The sequence below is a fragment of the Solanum verrucosum genome, unplaced genomic scaffold (genome assembly GCF_900185275.1).
Source record: "Solanum verrucosum unplaced genomic scaffold, falcon-dt-bn FXZP01000257.1, whole genome shotgun sequence".
In the NCBI taxonomy this organism is placed as follows: Eukaryota; Viridiplantae; Streptophyta; class Magnoliopsida; order Solanales; family Solanaceae; genus Solanum; species Solanum verrucosum.
In genome coordinates, this window is record NW_026020539.1 from 2,017,225 (window position 1) to 2,039,807 (window position 22,583).

The 22,583-nt window shown below is 36.0% G+C and overlaps 1 protein-coding gene across 4 annotated transcripts; it reads right to left on the minus strand.

The window, feature by feature from the left end:
- Positions 1-1,633: 1,633 nt before the first annotated feature.
- Positions 1,634-22,394, minus strand: LOC125809947 (protein tesmin/TSO1-like CXC 5). Of its 4 annotated transcripts, none has more exons than XM_049489483.1 (9): positions 22,000-22,225; positions 21,860-21,927; positions 20,420-20,506; positions 18,205-18,382; positions 14,673-15,029; positions 14,326-14,429; positions 14,157-14,251; positions 3,047-3,440; positions 1,634-1,877 (listed from the first exon to the last, which is right to left on the minus strand). In XM_049489483.1, exons 1-9 carry the CDS (start codon positions 22,183-22,185, stop codon positions 1,838-1,840), a joined length of 1,509 nt encoding a protein of 502 aa, XP_049345440.1. In that variant the 5' UTR covers positions 22,186-22,225; the 3' UTR covers positions 1,634-1,837. The 4 variants fall into 4 exon arrangements, with proteins under 4 accessions (XP_049345440.1, XP_049345439.1, XP_049345438.1 ...); XM_049489482.1 differs by having other exon boundaries at positions 21,860-21,939; XM_049489481.1 differs by having other exon boundaries at positions 21,860-22,394.
- Positions 22,395-22,583: the final 189 nt, after the last annotated feature.

A 22,583-nucleotide genomic window follows, 5' to 3' on the forward strand; every position in this document is an offset into this window, starting at 1 on the left:
TCCTCTGCCTCTCTCTTTTAATTTTTTTTTCTTGTATTTTACTTTATTTGTTTGTATCAATTGTATATTTGTATTCTCTCTCTCATCCTTTATAGCCATTTTTCTTTGTGTGTTCATATTAATTGGATATTTTCTCTCTCACTGCCTCTTTTCTATAATCTTTTTTCTTGTATTTTATTTCATGTGTTTTGTATTGACTGTATATTTGTTCTTTTTTCATCTCTCTCGTCCTCTATCTTTTTTTCGTATTTTTTTTTTGTGTATTTGTATCAATTGTTTTTTTTTTTTCTCTCCCTCTCCCTTTTTCATTTTTTTTTCTGTGTGTTTTTATCAATTGTATTTACTCTATTTTTTCCTATTCATCTCTCCTTCTGTAGCTATTCTCTTGTATTTTGCTTTGTGTATCGTATTAATTGAGTAGTTGCGCTCTATCCCTCACCTTCTCTCACTGCCTCTTTTTCTTTAGCCTTTTTCATATTTTCTTTTTGTGTGTCCCCCCTCCCCCCCACTATAGACTTTTTTCTTGTATTTTATTTTGTTTGTATTAATTGTATACTCTCTCTCTATACATATATATGGACTTTTTATTATATTTTGTTTCGTGTATTTATATAAAAAATTGTATATTCTCTCTCCCTCTTTATGTATACAAGTGACACAGGAGCTTTGAATACTAGTGATATAAGAGCTTTAAATACAAGAGATAGAAGAACAAACAAACAGTAGCTTTGAATACTAGTGATGTAAAAGCGTTAAATACAAGAGATAGAAGAACAAACAAATACAAGTGATACATAACTTTGAATACAAGAGAGATTAAATTCAAATGATACAAGAGCAAATGAATACAAATGATATACATAAAGCGAGAGGTGAAAATATGGAATACAACATAAATGCACGCAAGAATACAACATATACATTCACGTGATACCTCAAAAAAATAGGTAAATACTTTAAGTGAAATTACAAAACACAGAGAAAGAGGTGAAAATACAAAATACAAAGAGAAAGAGACCTGAACTTACAAAATACAAGATACAAGAAAGAGAGAAGTGAAAATTAAAAATACAAAATACAAAGAGGCAGAGAGGCAAAAATACAAGGAGGGAGAGGTGAAAATACAACATACAAAATAAAAAGAGGCAGAGAGGTGAAAATACAAATACAAAAAAGGTAAAAATACAAAATACAAAGAGAAAGAGAAGTGAAAATACAAAATACAAAGAGGGAGAGATGTATGAATATAAAATACAAAGAAGGATAGAGGAAGAAATACAAAATACAAAGAGAGAGAGGTGAAAATACAAGGGGGGGAATACAAAATACAAAGAGAGAGATATAGGGGTGAAAATACAAAATACCAAGTGGGAGAGGCAAGAGAGAGAAGAGTGGCGACAGAGATTTAGAGTACTAATTATGCTCAAATGCCAAGTCATTTTCGAAGTTTCTCAATAAACATGTACTTAAATAGGCCCATACGGTATTTTGTGTACCTTTCCTTCCTTATACCAAGGAAAAATTGTAGTAAAAGTTATATGAGTGGGGCTGGTTACTTCTAACGGGAGGCCTGAAATAACCTTGTCACAGCATCTAAGAGAAACCCAAAGAAGAACAGCCCAATATTACAAAGATTCAGCATCTATAGACAAAATCTCATTCTAAAATTTTTTACAGTTTATTTCAGATTTTTTCTTTCACGTCCCTATTTCCATCTGGGGGATGAACTTTAGGACATGCGTTATTAGCAGCAGTAGTTCCAGAGTCAACCTTTTGCTGTGGTGGTGGAGGAGGTGGAACAGTATTGGCAACACCATTGCTGCTCACATTGTTTTGTCTACCTGAATCGGTATCTCGCACCATTGAAGAACATTTTTCTTCTGTAATCAAAATAGACATGTTAAGTAATAAATAATTAGGGCATCCCAATAGAAACGTAGCAGTACCTACATATGGACTTGTTTTCCTCTCGTGAAGTGGGGAGGGATAACAGAACTGCAAATGAACCAAAGCATAATTTGAAGTTTTAAAGCTCCCCTCGCCCCTTAAACATAATCAGAAAGAACGAATATTGATGACTGACAGGCTATCACATTTCAAGTTTGTTTCTAACTAATTCTAGGAAATTTCAAGTTTTACGGGCAAGGGAACAGGAAAGTAAATTCTTTACAAGTCCAGTGGACCACACTTTAAGGTCTGGTCTACTGGGATCAATGTATTTTCTGTTCTGAGTATGTACACCAACTTGACTTCTTCAGCTAAACTTTTACCAATGAGAGAATAAACTGCCTTCGTAAAGTGAGATTATCATCCTATGATAGTACCACATTCAATCGGTAAGCCTTTTGACTCCAGCACTCACAAGACTTGTGCCAGTTTTGTGTGGCTATTTTTCTCATCTAAATTCCAAATTTTCAGCTTTTGGCAACTGATTATGTGCAGAATCTCAGCTTTGAGACTACCTAACCAACAGAAGGTTCAGTTAATGGAATCTTCTTTGGCCTACCTCACTTTCGCAACCCTCGGCATAGAGACAGGAATCCAAAAATATTTCAGTACAAAAACTCTGATCTTTTTTATTCATATTTCTTTTCTCAAATCTCAAAAGTATATATGTTCCATCAGACTACTTGTGCATACTTGAAGAAAATAATCCATATAGGACTAACTAGTTGGAATAAAGGCCTAAGTATTGTTTTTACAATTTAAGCCTGGTATTTGGCAAGTCTTTTAAGCCTGGTTAGAGTTTTATAATATCGATGCAAGTAAATGTGAGATATACTCTATTTTAGTTAGCTCCAAGTTTGCCTTACATAATATATGAATGAGTTAGGAATGCATAGAGCGGAATAGTTACAGGAGGATTATTGCAGCCGGTTCCCAACATAGCTTCAAATTGAGGCATAGTTGATTGGTTGCTTGATTGAAGCTTTCTTGTCGTATCAATTTTATGGGTTATTTGTGGTTTCATTGATGCAGATACATTTGACCAGTGCTATCAATTGATGAAGCAGAATCAGATTTTCAGACGGAAAAAAATAGAAACTTGCCTTTTATTTCTCCTAAAGTGATCAGCTTTTTAAGGCAATCACGAGTCTGTGCCAACACAATTCTCTCCAGTTCTGGGTAGATCTCTGCCATGCCCTGCCCATGAGGCAGTTGGAAAGATGTATTATTGCTTAGGCTTGTTAGGTCATTAGGGGGAGCAGCAGCAGTAGTAAAAATTGTATCCTGTTCATCGCACATGAGAGCTAACGTTCCCGGAGATATTGGCCTTTCTGCTGATACATCAGCACCATCCAGTCTAGATTCATCCACCCTGATACTCTCGGCCTGGATTCCTGTTGAACAATCATCAGGCATAACCTTCTCAACACCTGAGGAGGGATAAGAAGCTTTTCTGTGGTGCTTGGCCTGTTTTAATGAAGCATCTTTTTCATCTGAAAGCATGAGTATTCAATTAAAAAATCATGTGATATTGGAAATGTCGGCTAAAATCAAGCAAATCACATGGAAAAACGTACAGATACTAGATGCTAAATATTTCCATGGTGAAAAAAAATGATACTCCCTTCATTTCAATTTGCTTGTTTGGTTTTGAGTTGGTACGGAGTTTAAGTAAAGAAACGTTTGAATCTTGTGATCTTAATGGATATCAAGCGGAAACATAGGGTTTGTTTGGAAAACCACCTGGTAATTGGATTTGGTGGCCTAATAATTACAATGGCGTGTTTGTTTGCCACAATGTAACTATATTGTAATATACAGGTGTACTGTTTGGATGAACAAGTGCAATCATAAGGTTGTATTAATTTTAAAAAATAAAAGTTAATTATCTAAAATTAAAATTTTAAATTAGATGAATAAGGGCCTTTATAAATAATATTAAATTAAATATTTAAGACATATATTGTCTTTTGAAAATATACAAATTAATAAACATATGTTCTTAATTAATATTATAAAAATAATTGATTTATATTTTCCAAATTAGTATATTTTAATTAAATTAATCATAAAAACTAAAAGTATAATATTTCTATGAACATCATGAAATACATGTTTACAAAAATGTTAATATTATAAATATAATTCTATAACCATATTCAACAATGAATTGTATCTTAATTTAAAAATTAGAATACTAACAAAATTATGCTAATGAAAAAAGAAATAGAATAAATAAATAAATAATACGAAAAATTGAGTGGAATCACATGAAAAAGTAAAGGTTGGGGAATGAGAAGGATATGAAATTAATTAAAAATAACAAAAATAATTTTTTTTTAAAATAATAAAAATAAAAAATAAATTAAAACAAAAAATACAAATATAAATAAAAGACAAAAAAGAATTTTAAAATTTTTGATGTAATTACACCCAATTCCTAACCCTCCCTTGGGAATTGAGGAGTGTAATAACTCCCCTTCAATTACACCCAATTCCTCTCTCGCCAAGTAATTACTTGGTCTATCAAACATGTCAAAGAGTGTAAACAACACTCAATTACACTTAATCACAATTACATTGTGGCTTTCCAAACAGGCCATAGAGTTGAAGGCTCAATGTGTGAAGCCTATCTTGCTAAGAAAACAACCCATTCTTGTTCTTAATACTTCGCAAGTGATGTGTCATGTTTGCGAAACAAGCCGAATCGGCACAATGAAGGAGGTGAGAATTATCCTCTCGTGAAGCCGATCAATCTTTAATCAAGCAGGTTAAGGTTAAAAAATGTACAAGGAGGGATCTTAGAAGTGTAACATCACATTAGATTGGAAGAAGGACTAGGAAAGAAACAGAAGAAGCCGTGACAAAGGCTTGCACAAAATTTTATGATTAAAGTAAACTAGAATCTCACCCTCTAAGGGTCCTCACCCCCACCACACACCCCCCCCCCTTTCCTTCTCTTTCAGTTCCTTTCCATTCAGTACAACCAATGAACCAAAGAAAAACAATTCCACATCAATTCACTTATTGTATTTTATCATTTGTAGAAAAGTTTAAGAAAATTCAATTCTATAATGGCGGTAACAAAATAATTGACCTAGATTTTTTCCTTACTAATTGGCATGCACATTATCCAAATATCTGGTCAAGCCTCTAACTCGACATTGTTCTCACTTAAAATGTCTAGATTGATCATAGATCTTCTAAACCCAATCGAAACAAGCTAACTACAGTCTACAAAAGAGAAAGTTGCTAAAAGCCCCTCAACCTATATTCAGATTTCCAACTACACACTTCAATTTCATGGGGGTCCTATCACCCCCCTAGAGTGTTCAAACTATAATAATTACACCCTTAAAAAGCCACAACCACATCTATGTTGACCTATGAATTTCACGCGTTTGACATGTGGAAATTTTATTAAATTTCTTTTCTTTCTTCTCTTTTTTTTCATTTTTTATCCTTTTCTCCTATATTCTCACCATCCCTTCATACAGTAAAGATACTTTCACCATTTTCACCATCACAGCAAACACCAAAAATTCATTGAAGTTGGGCTTGTGAGGAAGAGAGGTGAATAATGATGGCGGAGCTCACAGAGAGATATTTGAGCTTTGCTCATTGGAGAATCTGGGAACAAGCTAAAAAAGTGAGAGGGAAGGAAAAAGAGAGGATGAATGGACGTAGTGGTGTTGCCACTAATGGAGGTCACCTGAGACGAGCATTATCCTCTTTGGAAAGATGAAGAGGAGCTGATGATGTGCTCCATGTCATCATCCTCAACACCGATGACGATAATTTTGAAGAGAAAAAAGTTGATCCACCAGTGATTGAACAATTAATAATGTCAATTTTGCTGAATGAGTGCTCTCAAATGAGAGTACTTCCATTAAATAGAAAGAATTCTGATTTACATGCCTAAAAATCTGTTATATATCCCTAAATATATGCTATTCCAAATTGTAATATCTCTGAAAATATGCTACATTAATCTATGCTATCTCCTATCATCATTACACAAATATTTAGAGTTATAACACAGATATGTACAGATATTTAGAATCTGTCCAATCATGCCAACAACTAAGATATATGACATGCCGACTCTTAGATGTAGTTAATTGATTGAGATTTGAGATTTGAGATTTGAGATTGATAATTAAAGGATCTATTAGTAAAAATATATTTTTCCTTTTTTGGGGGTTCAAATGGATTTGATTTAAACCTAGATTGATGTTTAACAAATCGAATAAAAAAAAAAAATCTTTTTAGGGGGTTCAAATGTATTTGATTTAAACCTAGATTGATTTTAAGGGTGATATAAATACATGTTATTTTATCTGTAGTTGATTAGATTGGTTTTGCATTAGATTGGTTTAGCAAGTTTTGTACATGAGTGTTTGAAAACTTGTTTGTAGTAAACTTGCACCTTAACTAAGGCTTGTAACTTACCAAATTCTGTACTATCTATGACCAAGTGTTAGGAATGTTTGTCAACCATGGAAACCTCACATTGCCAAACGATAGAGGTTTTGATTGATGTCATAGACAACCTTACTCCTGGACATTGTCTCTCCATGGATAATGATGTATCCTCTTCCACAATTGCCACATAATGATGGTTTGAGCAACCTGATATAGTGGTTTCAGTTTAGTAGCATAATCTCCATTCCACCATTGTGTTATTGCCTGATTTAACTGGATGAAAGGGCCCTAAACCGCACTTGCTCCTGTAGATAGACTCCAAAAGCTTTTAGCAGACTCACCAATTAGGAACAGGTGGATTATAGTTTCCGGTTGAGGATTCTCACAACACCTGCACCTTAAAACAATGGCAATACCATTCTTGGTTAAAACATCACCTATTGGTAGCTTTCTCGCCCACACCCTCCACAGGAAGAAAGAAATTTTGTAGGGTAGGCTAGATATGTTGAAATACCACTATCGATCCGCCTTTTGTCTCATAGTCTCCCCCAGGCACTTTTAACTGTAAATTTGCCACTACTAGTGATAAAAAGGGTTATCACATATGTTAGATTGTTCTCCTCTAGGCAAAACACTGATAATATGATCAACTAGGTATATAGATAGTGTTTATCTCATCAGTTCCACATTCCATTGACCCTCTTGCATGAAGAAATTCACCTCTTCAATGTTGGCATCTAGCTAATTTGAGGGCACCAAATAAACCAGGGGGCCTAACCTTAACCAAATGTTAAACCACAAATTAGCAGTGTCATTTCTAGGCTCCCACCAAATGTTATTTTAAGTTTCATATCTTGCTTCAAGCATTGTTTTCTAGAGTTAAGAGCATTCTTTCCATTTGATCATTGTGGGTATTTGCTTCTTATAATACTCTCACAGGTTGATCCATAAGTTTGCTAAAGTTCTAAACTATCTTTGGAGACATCAAGGATAGACCTGAAACACATACCCACCCACACCCCACACCCCCTGCTTTGGTAGACACATCTTTAACCATGATGACAGTGTTTACTCCCAAGTGTTAGGAAAGGAAGCTTCGTATTTTTGCCTGAAACCCTCAGACTCATGCAAATCTTCCTTGATCATCGCTAGAGAGTTCCTCTCTACTGAGCTGAAAATAATTGCATCATCTGCATACGCAAGATGATTAATTTTAGTACTCCATTTAGGCATGTCAAATTCTTGATAGTTATAGGTATCCAATAAAGACTCGGAGCTTAGAGAGCACTACTGCAAATAGAATAAACAGTGCAAGAGAAAGTGGCTCTCGTTGTTGCACTCCCTTGGTAGAGTGAAAAAACCCCAAGACTATTCATTGAATAGTATGGAATACCAGTTGTTAGCTAGTAATCTCCATATCATATCAATAAAGCTCTCTGCAAAACCCATTCTCTTGAGAACTTAAGTAAGATACAACCATGACACTCTAGCATATGACTTGGCGATATCTAACTTGATCACAACATTGCTGGCTTACCCTTTTTCCTTATGCCAGTAGCACATTTTCAATAATGTTCCTCCCTTTCACAAATACCTGATTGGTTGGAAGATTTTCCTTGAGGTAGAATATCCTCCAATCTATCATGACCACTCTAGAGATGACCTTATTAACAAAGGTGTTCAAACTGATTGGCATCAAATATGCAAACGACTGAATGATTGCTTTCTTTGGTAGTAAAACCAAGTTAGTGTGAATGATAGCTCTACGAAAGCGTGTCCTTCAAAGAAAGTTTTCACTATGTCTTCCTAATTTGACTTGGTCTTCCTCTTCTTCATGCATGTGGGTTTCTTGATCTCCTTATTTGAGGCTAATTCCATGTGCATATTTTATGAGAACTTCCCTTGTATAGAAATCCAATTCGTTGTTGAATTGAATTCTCATGTATTGCAATTCTTCCAAGGAATCTTGGTGCACACATGAACAACTTCATCGTCTATCTTTGATAATCTCCTTTGTTCAGAAGAACAGGTTTTCTGATGAGTTCCTCGGGTAGTGTTGTTAATAACTTCACTTCTTCTAAGAAATATGTGAGGACCTGGTTCTTGATTCTTTATTCTTTATTCTCCATTCTTCAGTCTTCATCCCCAATGTAGATTATCACTTGTAACAGTTTGTCAATCATCAAAACACCATATGATCTTGAATCTTTCCCTTTTTTGATGATGATAAACCCATGGGTACATTCTAAGGTAATCAAAGAGTGTTCTTGATCAACCTCTTATGTTTCTCATATGTGTTGCTTCTCTTCAAACTAGGTTCATATTGCTTCAGCTCTTTGTTCTGCACCTATCTTCTTCTTTTTCTCAGAGAACCAGTTTCTTCATCTGGTTTCTCAAAGAAGTACATTCTCCAAATTTATAGCCATCAACATGAATGAATTATGACTATTTTCTTTTGCAGTTCTCTTTCTTGTTTTTCCTATCCTCTGAAAACAGATTCCTCAGCTCTGCAGTACCTTGGAGCCTATTTCTTTTATCATATTTCTAAGGCACTTGTTCATTTCTGGTCTTCTTATCATTGTTTTCCGGGAGTGGGTTCCTTCCTTTTTGTATACCCTGATCTCTCTCTTTATTGACTTTCAGTCGGAGAAAATATTTTCTTTCTTTATGTCATGTGTTAAGACTTTTACACATGCTCATGCTTGCTTCCTCCTAGCTTGGCCCTTTCAACTTGATCAATGGTTGAAACCAGTAACCCAAGCATTCCTGGGCCCATTATGTAGGGAATGTAGGTTGAATACCCTCCACCTGTTCCAGCTACTTGCTTTTGTTGATGACGGACCAAGTTCCTTTCTTTCGTTGCGTCTTATTTTGTACCTGGTCGAGCATGTCTTTTGGGCGCCTGGTGCAAGGATGATTGCAGGAGATAGATATGAATACCCTGTTGTTAAGTGATTTCTTTTCTTCATGCCTTGCTCTGCTCAGATCTTCTTATAGCACACTATTTCTTTTAAGCTCAGCAGCAGCTCTCTTTTGATGATTTTGAGCAGTCCTTTGATCCCTACATATCTCCTTAGCCCAATTTTTAGCTTTTAAGAGAGCAATTGTGAGTTCCTCTTTCTCCATCTCCAGTGAATACTTTTCATAACTTAGAGAGCGAGCTTGCTCCTTTAGATCCTCAATTTCCAGGCTCTCATGATCATTAAGTCTAATTCAACAGAATTGTATGCATTCTCCTCGTTCTCCTATGAAGTATGGAGATCTTTAAAGGCATCCTTGGACTCAGAGATATGTGCCTGATCTAAAAGGCCATTAGTGCAAAGATATTCTCTGAATCTGATTGTTCTCTTGCTGCCCGTTCTTTTGTCAGGAACAACTTTCTCTCGTCATATCTTTTTGGACAATCTCAAATAAAGTAGTCTGAGCTTCCACATCTACAACAACCTTCTGGATTGCCTCTTTCAGGTTTAGGCCTTGACGAGCCTCCTCTATTCAGGAACCCTCATCTCCTGACTATTCTTTGGAACCTTTGTTGAGTAATGCCATGTCCTCTTCACCAAAATCTTGGTCATGGGTAGCTATAAGGACCAGGTTCACAGCTCTGCTTGGGGGAATATTCTTCTGTGTCTGGAGCTTCCCCATCTCATAGGTTTTTAGATTTCCCAGAATTCTTCCATGGTCATTCTCTCCAGATCTCTTGCTTCTATAATGGCATTCACTTTGCTCTCCCAGGAGTCGGGTAATATGTCTAGCACATTCATAACTCTTTGTGCTTGAGGAATAACCACTCCAAGAAAAAGAAGTTTATTGGTTATATTTGCGAACCTATGGAACATCTCTTGAAGAGATTCTCCCCCATTCATCTTAAAGAGCTCGTACTGCTTATTTAAGAGGAGAACTTTGGACTTCTTTACCTGACTCGTTGCTTCATGTGTGGTTTGTAGAGTATCTCATACTTCTTTGATAGTTGCACATGATGAGATTCTGTTGGATTCATAGGACCTGTGTTACAAATAAACAACTTTTTTTCCTTAGCGTTCTTTTGGAAGGCCTTGATGTCTTCATCATTGTATTTATCTCTCCTCTTTGGGATGGTCTTCTTTCCTTGTCAACCGTGGCATGGGAGACTTTGGGGCCTTCCATGATGATGTGTCATAACTGAGATCCTTTCCTATGATGAAGTCTTGCATTTTTTGCTTTCCACCAGCCACAGTATTTACCATTGAAGCATGGTGGTCTTGTTGTTGATTGGCCTTCTTAAACTCCAGGAGGTGCAGGACAGTTTGCTGGAAAGGATGGATCTCAACAACCAGCGGTCTCAATTGGCTAGAAACTGGATGCGTTGGGATGACCAGGCAACCCCATCTGCGATGGAGATGGCTGGAAAGTGTTGTTAGAATAGGAATAGGTTTATACAATCCTATTAGAATAGAAATAGGTATATACAATTCTATTAGAAAAGGAAAAGGAATAGTAATAGAAATAGAAATAGGAATACTAAATAGTATCCTACTTGGTAAAGGATTGTATTCTAGGGTCTCAATGTAATAATGTAAACAAAACAACAATTCAATAATATTATTTTCCTATATTTCTCACATGGTATCAGAGCCTCTACGATCTTGATAGAAAATCAAAGCGCTTCCGTTGCCGACGGGTGGCACCCATATATGCTGCCCGTCTGGCCAACGATTATGTTAGCAGTCACCGTGTATCTTTTCGATGACTATTTTCTCATATCTAATTTGTGTAGCACCGTGCCATCATTCCGATGACTACTTTCTTATATCTAATTTGTGTAGCACCGTGTCATCATTCCGGCGACTACTTTTTTCATATTTAATTTGTGTAGCACCATGCCAGTGACTACTTTTTCATATTTAATTTGTGTAGCACCATGCCATCCTTCTGGTGACTACCTTTTTTTGCATATCTTATTTGTGTAGCACCGTGCATCTTTTCGGACTACTTTTCATATTTAATTTGTGTAGTACCGTGGATTTTTTCGAACTATTTTCTCATATCTGAGTTGCATAGCATCATGTGTCTTTTCAGTGACTCCTCAGATTTGATTTGCATAGTTCCATTTGTCTTTCCGGCGACTCCTCAAATCTGATTTGCGTAGGGTTGTGCCATCATTCCAACCCTACCCGTATAAATTTTACTTTTTCAGCTGAGTCGTGCCATCATTCCTACCCTACCCATATTATTTCTCTTTTTCAATGGGGTCGTTCCATCAATTCGAACTATCCTATATAATTTCTAGTTTCTAGTTGGGTCATGACATCATTCCGACCCTACCCATATAATTTTATTTCTTAGATTGTGACCACTTTTAGCCATCAAATCTAATACTCCGACATATGAGCATGTTTCGGCCAGTTTTTCGGTGACTTGTTTAATATCGACTCGTCTATTGATTTCAACATAATCCATATACTTTATACTAGATTTTGAGCACTTGCAACGACCGTTGCATTGTGAAGAAGCATATATGGAGCAACCACCTAATTTTGTTGCTCAAGGGAAGTTTAGTAGCCTTGTATGTTGATTACATAAGTCATTCTATGGTCTGAAACAGTCTTTGCAAGCTTGGTTTGGGAAGTTCCAACACTGTAATTTTATCACTCTGTATTTTATGGGCATTATGCATCAAATTCAGTATTTCATGAGAAGACCAAGCACATTGAGATTGATTGTCAATTTTGTGAAGTCGAGTGATCAACTTGCAGATATCTCACCAATCCCCTCATCGGTCCTCGTGTTAATTACATTTGTAACAAGCTAGGTACATGAATTGTATGCACTAGCTTGAGGGGAGTGTTAGAATAGGAATAGGTTTATACAATCCCATTAGAATAGGAATAGGTTTATACAATCTTATTAGAATAGAAATAGGTATATACAATTCTATTAGAAAAGGAAAAGGAATAGTAATAGAAATAGAAATAGGAATACTAAATAGTATCCTACTTGGTAAAGGATTGTATTCTAGGGTCTCAATGTAATAATGTAAACAAAACAACAATTCAATAATATTCTTTTCCTATATTTCTCACAAGTGCCTTACATGATTGCGCATGGTCTTGATGTGACACCGAAGATCTTACTCTTGCCGGTACATGGTGACATATGGGAAGTCAGCCACCAGAGAGGTTTGTTGGACTTTGGCCACCGGAAGGTCCTGAACCTAGTGGTGGTGTTGGTTTTCGCACAATACTCACAAAACGGGTAGTTGATACAAACAGCCCTAAAAGTAACCGGAAAATGCGTGATGACTATCTTTTCCTCTTCTGAATAATGCTGGTGACTCCAAATCTATGATACCATGTGAACAATGAAGACATTGGAGAAAACATTATGGAGATGCAGCATATCACAATTGTCTTACACTGACCCTTTACACTTTACAAGTACATAATCATGTTTTCTGAGTGTGGGAAACTACCACTAGGTAGAACTATATACATTTTAACTATGTACATTAACTATCTAACAATACATAAGGTAGAGTTCTCTAATTTGTAGATCTCTTTCAGCAACATGCCCACAACAGCCCAATTCTATGTCTCCCACCGTCTCTTTTCTCTTGTGCCTTTTCTTTTCCTCTATACCATTTTTTCTAAAAAAAAATATTATCTTCTTCCTACTTGGTTCTATTCAGAAGAAAAGAGATGGGAAGAAAAATGAATCAAGTAAGGAGAAAAATAGAGACAAATTTTTTTTTTGACATGATGGAAATTACTCGAGTATCATGTGTGAAGGTTATTTTAAGGTATTGCCTATGTATCCCAAACTCCCCTACCAGAAATCGCTAAAAGGAGCAAACGAGAATCAGAAACAAAACTTGCAGTCTCTGGAAATCCTCAGTAATGAATAAAGCACTACACACATAAATGAGTCCAAAAATGTTCACACTCCTGAGCTATTCATGCCACACATATGATCCATAACCCATTTAGCTAAAGTTTCCATACTTTTGAAGTTTGACGTTTTCAGTTTGGGGCAATGTATTCACTTTATCTATACTTAGTTCAGAAGGTAAACATTATCGCATCCATTTAAACAATTACCTAGAAACGGTGTTGTCAAAGGCACACTTAAGCCCTGAAGCAAGGCTCAAAACGTGTTGAGTGATTCGCCTCGCTTGATGTACACTTCAGTGTCGTCATCAAGGTCCTGAGGCATACTTTTCCCCGCCAATGATCCTCTTCCGAAGAGGCAACACTAAACAATTGATATTTCACTTTATCGTAAAAAAAAATTGATTTCTTCGTTCATATATTTGTCATTCATGATTAGAATTATTAGCCTTGGACTAATCATAAATATTTCTTATTTTTTCTCCCTTTTTGCCTTTTTTCATTAAAGCTCATTATTTATTTGTGCTTGACCCTACGGACCTTAGAGCTTTATAGCGCTTTTTACTTTTGATAACACTGCTTAGAATTAAATTCATAGAAAAATTGAAGGAATTGCTGGAGCTACTTGGGTCATAGCTCCAAGGTATTAAGAAGGAAAAAGGCTTGATTGAAGTAAAAAATAAATAGAAACAGAAGAAAGCACTTCAGTAATGATTCAAGAAAAGACTTGGAAACAATTGTATATCAAAAATAAAAAAACTTGGACACAATTGTAAGTATGTCCTGTGGAAATATCAATTAAACGAACTTAAACAAATCTGGAAAGTAAATTTAACGATGAAAAGATATACTACTTAAAATATTGGTGATGCGACAAGATGTAAACTAAAGTCTAGTTTCTCAGAAAACATCCATGTATACCTGAAAGCATCTTGGCCGCTTCCTGTGCATAAACAATTAAAACAGAGCAAAGCTCCTTGATGTCATGGTTCTGGATTATGTCTGCTAACAGAGACCTACAAAATGACAGAACAATTAGTTTTCCGAAGGAGCAGTGGGCGTTTAATTTCTCAAGGATAGTTAGCAATACCTGTAGGTAACCTTTGGAGGACCTAATGCTGCAGCATTACTAACACGGGGACCAGGAATGGAAGACAACAAAGATGGTGGAACTGAAGCTTTAATCTGGTTTTCCTGTATGATACGATTTGAGTTCATTAATCAACTATTATCACAATATTCAGCAAGTGCTAAAGCAAGTTGTTTCTCCTGCTTGTTAGAAAGCATAGAAACACTGATCAATGACCATAGAATCAAGAATAATAACTGTTCATTACAAAATTAAAATCCTATTGAACAGACCCCATGCCAGAATATGCAGATAAATGCACAATTGAAATACAAGTCAAGTTGAACCGGAGAACAGTTTATGTTTACCTGTTGAAACTGACCGAGCCTATGAACAGGGTCTTTAATCATTGACCCAGAGAACAGCTCCTGAGGCTTTCTATTCTTATTCACTGGAGGAGATCCATAACCAGAGGATCCAATGGCATCAGTTATAGCAGCATTTGCTGCCTGCTGGAGATATGACATATTGTTGGCATGATCTCCATGCAAAAGTGCCTGCCTCTCTTCACTTCCTTCAAAATTTTTGCAGTCCATGCATTTGCAATTTTCAGAGCAAAGAATATTGGCTTGGAAGCACTCACAGTACTTCTTCAGGCAACCTGATTTCTTGCAGTGGCAACCTTTGTTATGCTTTGGCAGTACTAAGCCATCCCCAGCATCCTCCTGCATAGATACATGCAAGTTTCTTCATTGAAGCAACAGATTGCAGTTGCTATTTGTAAATACATTACAAGCAAACACACATCAAGATCCATATCTCCCGAAACTTCCTACATGAAACAGTAATTTCAAATAATCCACAAGATTTTAGAGAAGACGAGAAAAATTACTTCAGTCACCTTGGAAAGCAACAGTACCACAAAAATAAAAAATTAAAAGAGCAGGACTAATATCACAAAGCAAGAAGCATAAAGAGAAACAAGAACATGTATAAGTATTGCAGTAATACCTGAAACTAGGACGAACACTTTTATCATCAAAAGTAAATATTATTTCTTTAATGACTCATTTCATTTGATTCCTAGGAAAAATACTCCGTCCCACGTAAAGTGAACAAAGTCTGAGACTGATATTTGACTTAATTTCTCAGAAGTGTAGAGAATAACAGCCGCCTTATTTTGGATGATCGAGAAATCTATCTGGAGCCCATTCCACGTGAAGTGAACAAATTTGGAGACTGATATATGACTTATTTTGTTGAAGTGTGGAGAATAACAGCCCGCCTTATTTTGGATGATCAAGAAATCTATCTGGAGCCCATCCCACATAAAGTGAACAAATTCGGAGACTGATATTTGACTTAATTTCTCAAAGTGTAGAGAATAACAGCCCGCCTTATTTTGGATGATCGAGAAATCTATCTGGAGCCAACTTTTTGGGCAAACGTCAAACCTCAAAACTCGTAGATGATGGGCCCGCTCCTTTATCTTTCTCCACTTAAATACTGGGTTGACTTTGCTTGGCATAGGTCTCGAGCTTGGGACATAAGACACAAGTCCTTCAATCTTTGTCAATTGAGCTAACCCCTGTGGGTGAGAATAACAGTAGGCCTTATTGAACTAAATATAAGGAAAAACAGTTTATTTATTCGTTCCCATTTGAATCCTTGATTGTAAGCCTTAGAGATCTCTTTTGTATTTTCATTCAGATTTGGATGCAGACGTCTATAATTCCATATTATGTAACTGCTAAGTATAGTTCAATACACTTTTGTCTTAAATTTTTGAAGCTTAATTTTTTTATGTTCTTATATTATTACGAAAAGCTCCCAGGCACATTTCCCAAGGTAATGCACTAAAGTTACTTTGTGGAACTATTGTCCCATGGTCCTTCTGATCACCGGAAAACACGTATTTCCTTCTTTTCTTTTAACCTTTAAGTAGATGGACAATAGCGTTTATTTTGAGGAGAGGATCAGCAGATTACTTGAGATATCACTTTCAGGAGGGCCACCCAGAGGTGCTCGAAGAGTTCTTACATGAACTTTATGAATGGCTAGTAGGGGGTGAGAGAGAAGATAGAGCGGGACGTATGGGCGGGGACAACCCATTTCCTTCCCCACCCAGCCCATTAAGAGCATGGCCTAACACAACCTATTTAGGGCCTGGCGGGTCACATTAATGAGAGGTTGTTGGACTGGCCTCAATAACTGGCCAACAACCCAGGACACGCCTACAGGGCTGTCCAATTACACCAATTAATTTTTTTTTTTTAAATACTTCCTATCAGGTCACCCCAAAACAGTCTCACTCTCATAAAGTATATCTTTCTCACCCCCCCCCCCCCCCCCTCTTAAAAAAATTGCATTTTGACCCCCAACTTCAACTGTATATATCCCTAATCCCTTCTTCATTTTTCAATCATACAATCTCTAAATTTTCTTCTCTCTTAAATTGCCATCAAAGATTAAAAGCTCACAATTATTTTTTTCCTCTCAAAATTCCTAATTAGTTAACAATGTTTGATGTTATTAACTTAGCAACTAGCAAAAACAAACTTCAATAATTTACGGTTATATCTATTTTTGTTTTCAATTTGCCATTTTTGTATACTCGTTCCAACTCTTACTTAAGTGGTTTAATTTCCATAAATATTTGATTATTCTGAAAATTTTGAATTTGTTATTTTATTTGCATAATGTCTACTTCCTATGGTTATCTGCATAGTGGTTTACTTGGTTGGTGACAGGTAATGATGAAGGTAAGACACAAGTTGGTAGTTCTATGATTAACAATCTCCTATTTTTTGTAAATGGTTTCACAATCACAGGAAATGCCTGCACATTTTCTAACAGCTCCAAGAAAACATAGGAATAGATGAATATTAATTAGATGAGACTTCCAAATTTTTATCTAAGTCCATTACTTTAGTTTACTCATTGTTTTTGAATTTAAATTTGAAGTAATATTACTAAATATAAAATAAACAATCAACCTACATTGGGCCCACTCATCCCTCCCCCCCAACCCACATCCTTAGGGGTGCAGGGTTGAGCTAGGCTCAACAATTTCCAAAATGGTCCAGCCAACAACCCAACTCTTAAGGAAGACGCTCCCCCTCCCCCCTCCCCTAAGCAACTGGCCCTTAGGGGTCGCACTAGGCCTAGACCGCCCGACAAGCCATCCTAAGGGGAATATGACTAAAGCACTTACTGTTAAATCATTTTACTTAAAGTTTATGAAGGATAGACGAAAGAGATGTGGAAGTGTGTAGAGGATGCCAAGGCGCCAAAAAGAAAGGCCTTTTCACATGGTGTGTAGTGAAGGATACAATACGGAAAGGATAGCGGAAAAACGGAATCATCTTTTGGTACATCGCTTCAGATCACTAATCAGCTTTGGAGTCTTACATTGTCGTTATTAAAATCCTGGGTCCTACCTAAAGTATGTTGGAAAAGTTGTTACAGCTGGAGCATTAAGAATATTTGGAAGAAATTAAATAGGAGATTTTTCCAATGAAAAGGAAGTTAAGAGTTTAAGGAAGTACTCTTTATTTCATTTATTTTTTGGTGTAAAGAGAACACTTCACATGTATAGATGACTGGGATAGCTTGATAGATATTTGTGGTAAAACCACTTTCATAACCTGTATATAGTTTTGGTCTTGGACACCATTATGGTCTGTTAATAATGAATGAAACTTCATTTACCCCCCTATCCCCTCGAAATATTGAAACAGTTTCATAGACAAGCAAATGTAGACCATGCGGAAATCAACCAAAACCATATATCAAAGATGTTTCCAAATCTAAAACAGAACTAAAATAAGGATAGCTTCACCAGTGCTTCAGATCTTAATGATGCATCATCCATGAATTTGCTTAAATTCAAAAGAATACCCTTTTCTCTCGAGTTCCATGGGGACTGCTGGCAATTTTAGGTCTGAATGCATTTGGATTACGCTCTAGAGTAGCTTCAACAGCTTCTCGCCTAGAAGCTTCATTTTCGACATTATTATGACAATTGGCACAGTTGCACCCATCACAGAAAATGCCAGAAGCAAAGCATTCACAATACCTGAACCAAAATTAAAGGAAAATGAAAACAAGTACATACATATATAAAGGTATATGTTAGAAGCAATAAAAAAAATCACACTGCATATGTAATTGTAGGAAGGATTGGAACTCATGTTAACATTTTCAGCAAGAGAACTTGACAAATGCTGAGCAACTTAAGTGAAAAAGAAAAGGAAACTGTGCTGCCAAAAGTAAAGAACAAAAAAAAAAGATAAATCATCTAGCTAAAAAAGTAGTCGTCTAGATGACACTTAACCATACCTAAAGAAGAAAAACATAATATTCTTTTTTTATTTTTAAAAAACCTACATATTCTTTATATACAACCTGGAATGTCAAAAATAAAAAGGCTTAGAAGCAATGGCAAACAGATTATATTGAGACCTCTATTTATCAGAATCAGCAACAGGTAACATCATCTTTATATGTTCAGATAAGATGCTTGAGGGTAACAAGGACAGATGAAGAAGGATTATACAAAAGCACCGTTTGTTAAAAGGTTTGGCTTTTGATATTTACGTTCCTTCAGTGATGGAAGAAAATAATGTATGGAACATGGATATCATTAATGTACTCAAAGGAGCTCATTTGGCTAATCCAAGGGAGAATTAAAACACAGGAGAAGTCCTCATGTGACTTCAACTAAGATGAACTGGGTCAATTTAATCATTGGCCTTCCAAAAATGGAGGACCTGAGTAAGTGAACATGAATAATAAATTCACAATAACAATTCAAAAATTGAATATCACTTTAAAAATGATGTCAATTACAGGGAGCTGATCTTTTATAACGAGAGAATGTTAATCCCTGTCAATTAAAAAGCGTGAGAAATCGGGTAACAATTGATCCCCCAAGAGTAAGTAATCCATTTCCGAAAATCCCCATCACCGTGCACATGTGCACATAGATAAATAAAAAGATAATACAATCAGTCCCTACTATGATGGAAAAGAATTTAATGTGCACAGACTGCTGCAAATGCAAATTTAACACACTGAGAAATCGAGTGACTATTGATCACAAAGAGTAAGTAATCCATTTCAGAAAATCCCCGTCACTGTGCACATGTGCACATAGATAAATAAAAAGATAATACAATCAGTCCCTACTATGATGGAAAAGAATTTAATGTGCACAGACTGCTGCAAATGCAAATTTACCACACTTGAGTGTTTCACCAAATTAGGCTGTGCAAAAGCATCTAATCCAGTTGATGAAAAGAGTTGATTGGTAGGATAGACTAACCATTCAGCCTTTGGCAAAAGTAACAAAGAAATCTTCAATCATATTTTCTAGAATCTCTTAAGATATAGTAATAATTTGTTAAGTTCTTGAATTAAAAATGTCGAAGAGTTCAGTAGCAAAATATAGCTGCACCCCAAGCTAAGCATACTAAACCAAGCGACAAATCATTAGACCAATAGGAAGAACCTCTCAATGGTCATCTTTTCTAAGAAAAGAACTTTTACCTAGATTTCCTAGTGCTTCTTTTGTTAGATTACCTGCAAAACAGGGCTTTTTTCTTTCTATAGATGATGAGTAAAAATTTTTTGTTGCCTCTTCATAGATTTTGAAGAAAATATTTACTTAATATATAGCTTTTTCCTTCTTTAATTCATTGTTTTTGTACTTGGAGCCTTTACTTCTTTCACTGCTTCTCTACTTGGAGCTTTGCCTCTTAAGAGATGGTTAGCAAAACATAACAATCAACACTAAGAAAAGTCCACCTAGTTTCTGATAGAGAATCTCCAGCTGCAGTCAGAACAACCAATTATCCCGTCTCAGGACTCAGGCTAAAGACAGTAGATACTGAAAAGCTAGAAAGGCGTTATGCTGTCCCTATCACAAGTTCATTAACTTCCTAGAACTGCATGAGGTATGAGAGAAGGACAGAAAAGAAGTTATTGCAGAGCCTATCAGGTTCAATTTAAATCATTACAAAATAATGACCTTTCTAATTACCTTCAAATATTAGCCATAAATATTGGTGGGAGATTCTACATATATTGTGCATGAAAAGGAGGAAGTACTTACAACTTTAAACATCGAGAATGTTTACAGTTACACTGCTTTGGCTTTTTAGGTGTACCATCCTTTGCTTCACTGGAACTTTGCCTTGACCTGGAAAGAGAGTGTACAAATTTCAGGAAGTGTTTAAAGAGAAAATTTGATGCCTCCCACACCCCTCTTTGCTATACATGTAGGAAGTGAGACAAGTGGGATAGCCTTGAATATGAATAAAACACAACAACCACACATAAAATCCTATTTGATTAGCATTAGTGGACAAAATTCACAATTCAATCAGTGAAAGGAGCAGTGATTTGAAAAGGAAATGTGTAATAAGAAACAAACCTCCTAGGGTTTTAGACAGGAGTCGAGAAGCAAAGCACACACTTCTTCAAAGTAGAGAGAAAAATTTTAAGGAAGAATACAAAAATTAACCAAAAAAATGGGAATTTAGTACTTATAACATCAAAATGCAACTAACTTCATTAATTTCAATATCCAATAGACAACAATGACAAAGGAATCCGAACATTTCAAAACAAATAACATTAACAAAATTTCCATAAACCCACAAAAAGATAACTTCACTAACAAAATTGATTTTCAGTTTTTAATTAATTAGCGATCGAAAGAACATATTTCTACTGTTAACTTTCATTTTTTTACTTGCTTACATAGTGTACTAAGAGTTAGCTTACAAATGCAAGTCTCGTTTTTTTATTTCCTAACAATCAGTTTATAAGTACAGAATTAGCTAAAAACAAATGTGAAGGACAGCAGACAAAGGTAGCGAACTCCTTTGTTAACTCATATGTTGAAAGGCTCGAAGCTCTAATTTATCCCCATTTTTTCATCTTTAGTTAGATTGAGACATGCATTTGCTTCCCTCTTGGATCACTCTCTACTCATATGAGAAGCTATGAACCCTCACTTCACATTGCACCGTTGCTTGATTACTTTTCATAACACTGGAAGAGGACGACTATTACATAGTTTTGTAAGGTGTCAAAGTGACAGAAATGTTGTCATTGAAACATCAACATCGTTTAAAGACCTTGCCGCACAATTTGGCATAGTTAAGCAGAAAAAAGGATGTAAACCGGAAAGTATAATCAACTGGAAAATTAGAACCACATGCAAAGATGGAAATTACATTAGTTAGAGCATACTACAAGAGAAAGAATGGTGTTTCCTAACAAAAATCGGCAAGGGAGGAACTAAAAACTAGTTCCCTAGCTTGCAAGAAATGGCCTTTTCTGTTTCTGAAGTCATAGAATGCATAGTCAATAATAAAACTAGAGAAACTGTTAGCACATGCTCAAAGGCTGCTTGGGTGAAATTCAAACAAATCCATAAGAATTTGTATTTTCAAGCATCTACCTTTACTAATGAATTTAGCTGAAAAGAACATATTTATTACTATTGAAGATTGAAAATTCTAGCAAATTGAAGGGCTACACTTACAAAGGTCGTATTAAAGGCTGCGGAGGCAAGACAGGAGCTTGTTGCATTGGCATCAACAGTATATGTTGCTGCAATTGCGGCTGTGGCCTTATCAGTTGTGTTGACTTCATGGACACTGTTAACTGACTAGACTTGATTACCTCCGGTTGAATAATCTGGTTAGCATGTTCCGGCAAAGACACCGTCAGGGCTTGCCCCGGTACACCACCCGTGAAATCCAGCTGCCTCGCTAGCTTCTTTGCCGGATTATCCGTTTCCACCTGAACGCTAGCCGGCTCCGATTCAGCCATCTTTGGAGGGAAATGCCCTCCCTCACTTTTCTCCATTCAAAAGCAAAACCAAAAAAAATCCTCAAAAATTCACCAGAGAAATTCTGACGGCAAATTCAAGAAATTCAAAAACCGAGAACAGAAGCTATATCAAACAGTGAGATTCACAGATGACAGATATATATGTGTTGCGTATAAATCCTCGCTGTATGTATAGAGAAGAAGCAGCTACTGAACTAGCCTGGGTCTCGCTCCTCCCTCTCTACCTTTTAAAATTCAATTGGTAATTATGGTACGCAAATCTCATCCTACGGTATTTATCGCCACAGTTAAACAGACGGCTCAAATTCATAGAAGCATCTAAACTTCTCTTTTCCACCGTTAGATGACTGTCTGCGTAATATACTGGGATTATTACAATTTACCCTCTCACCTACCTAGGTGATTCAATTAAG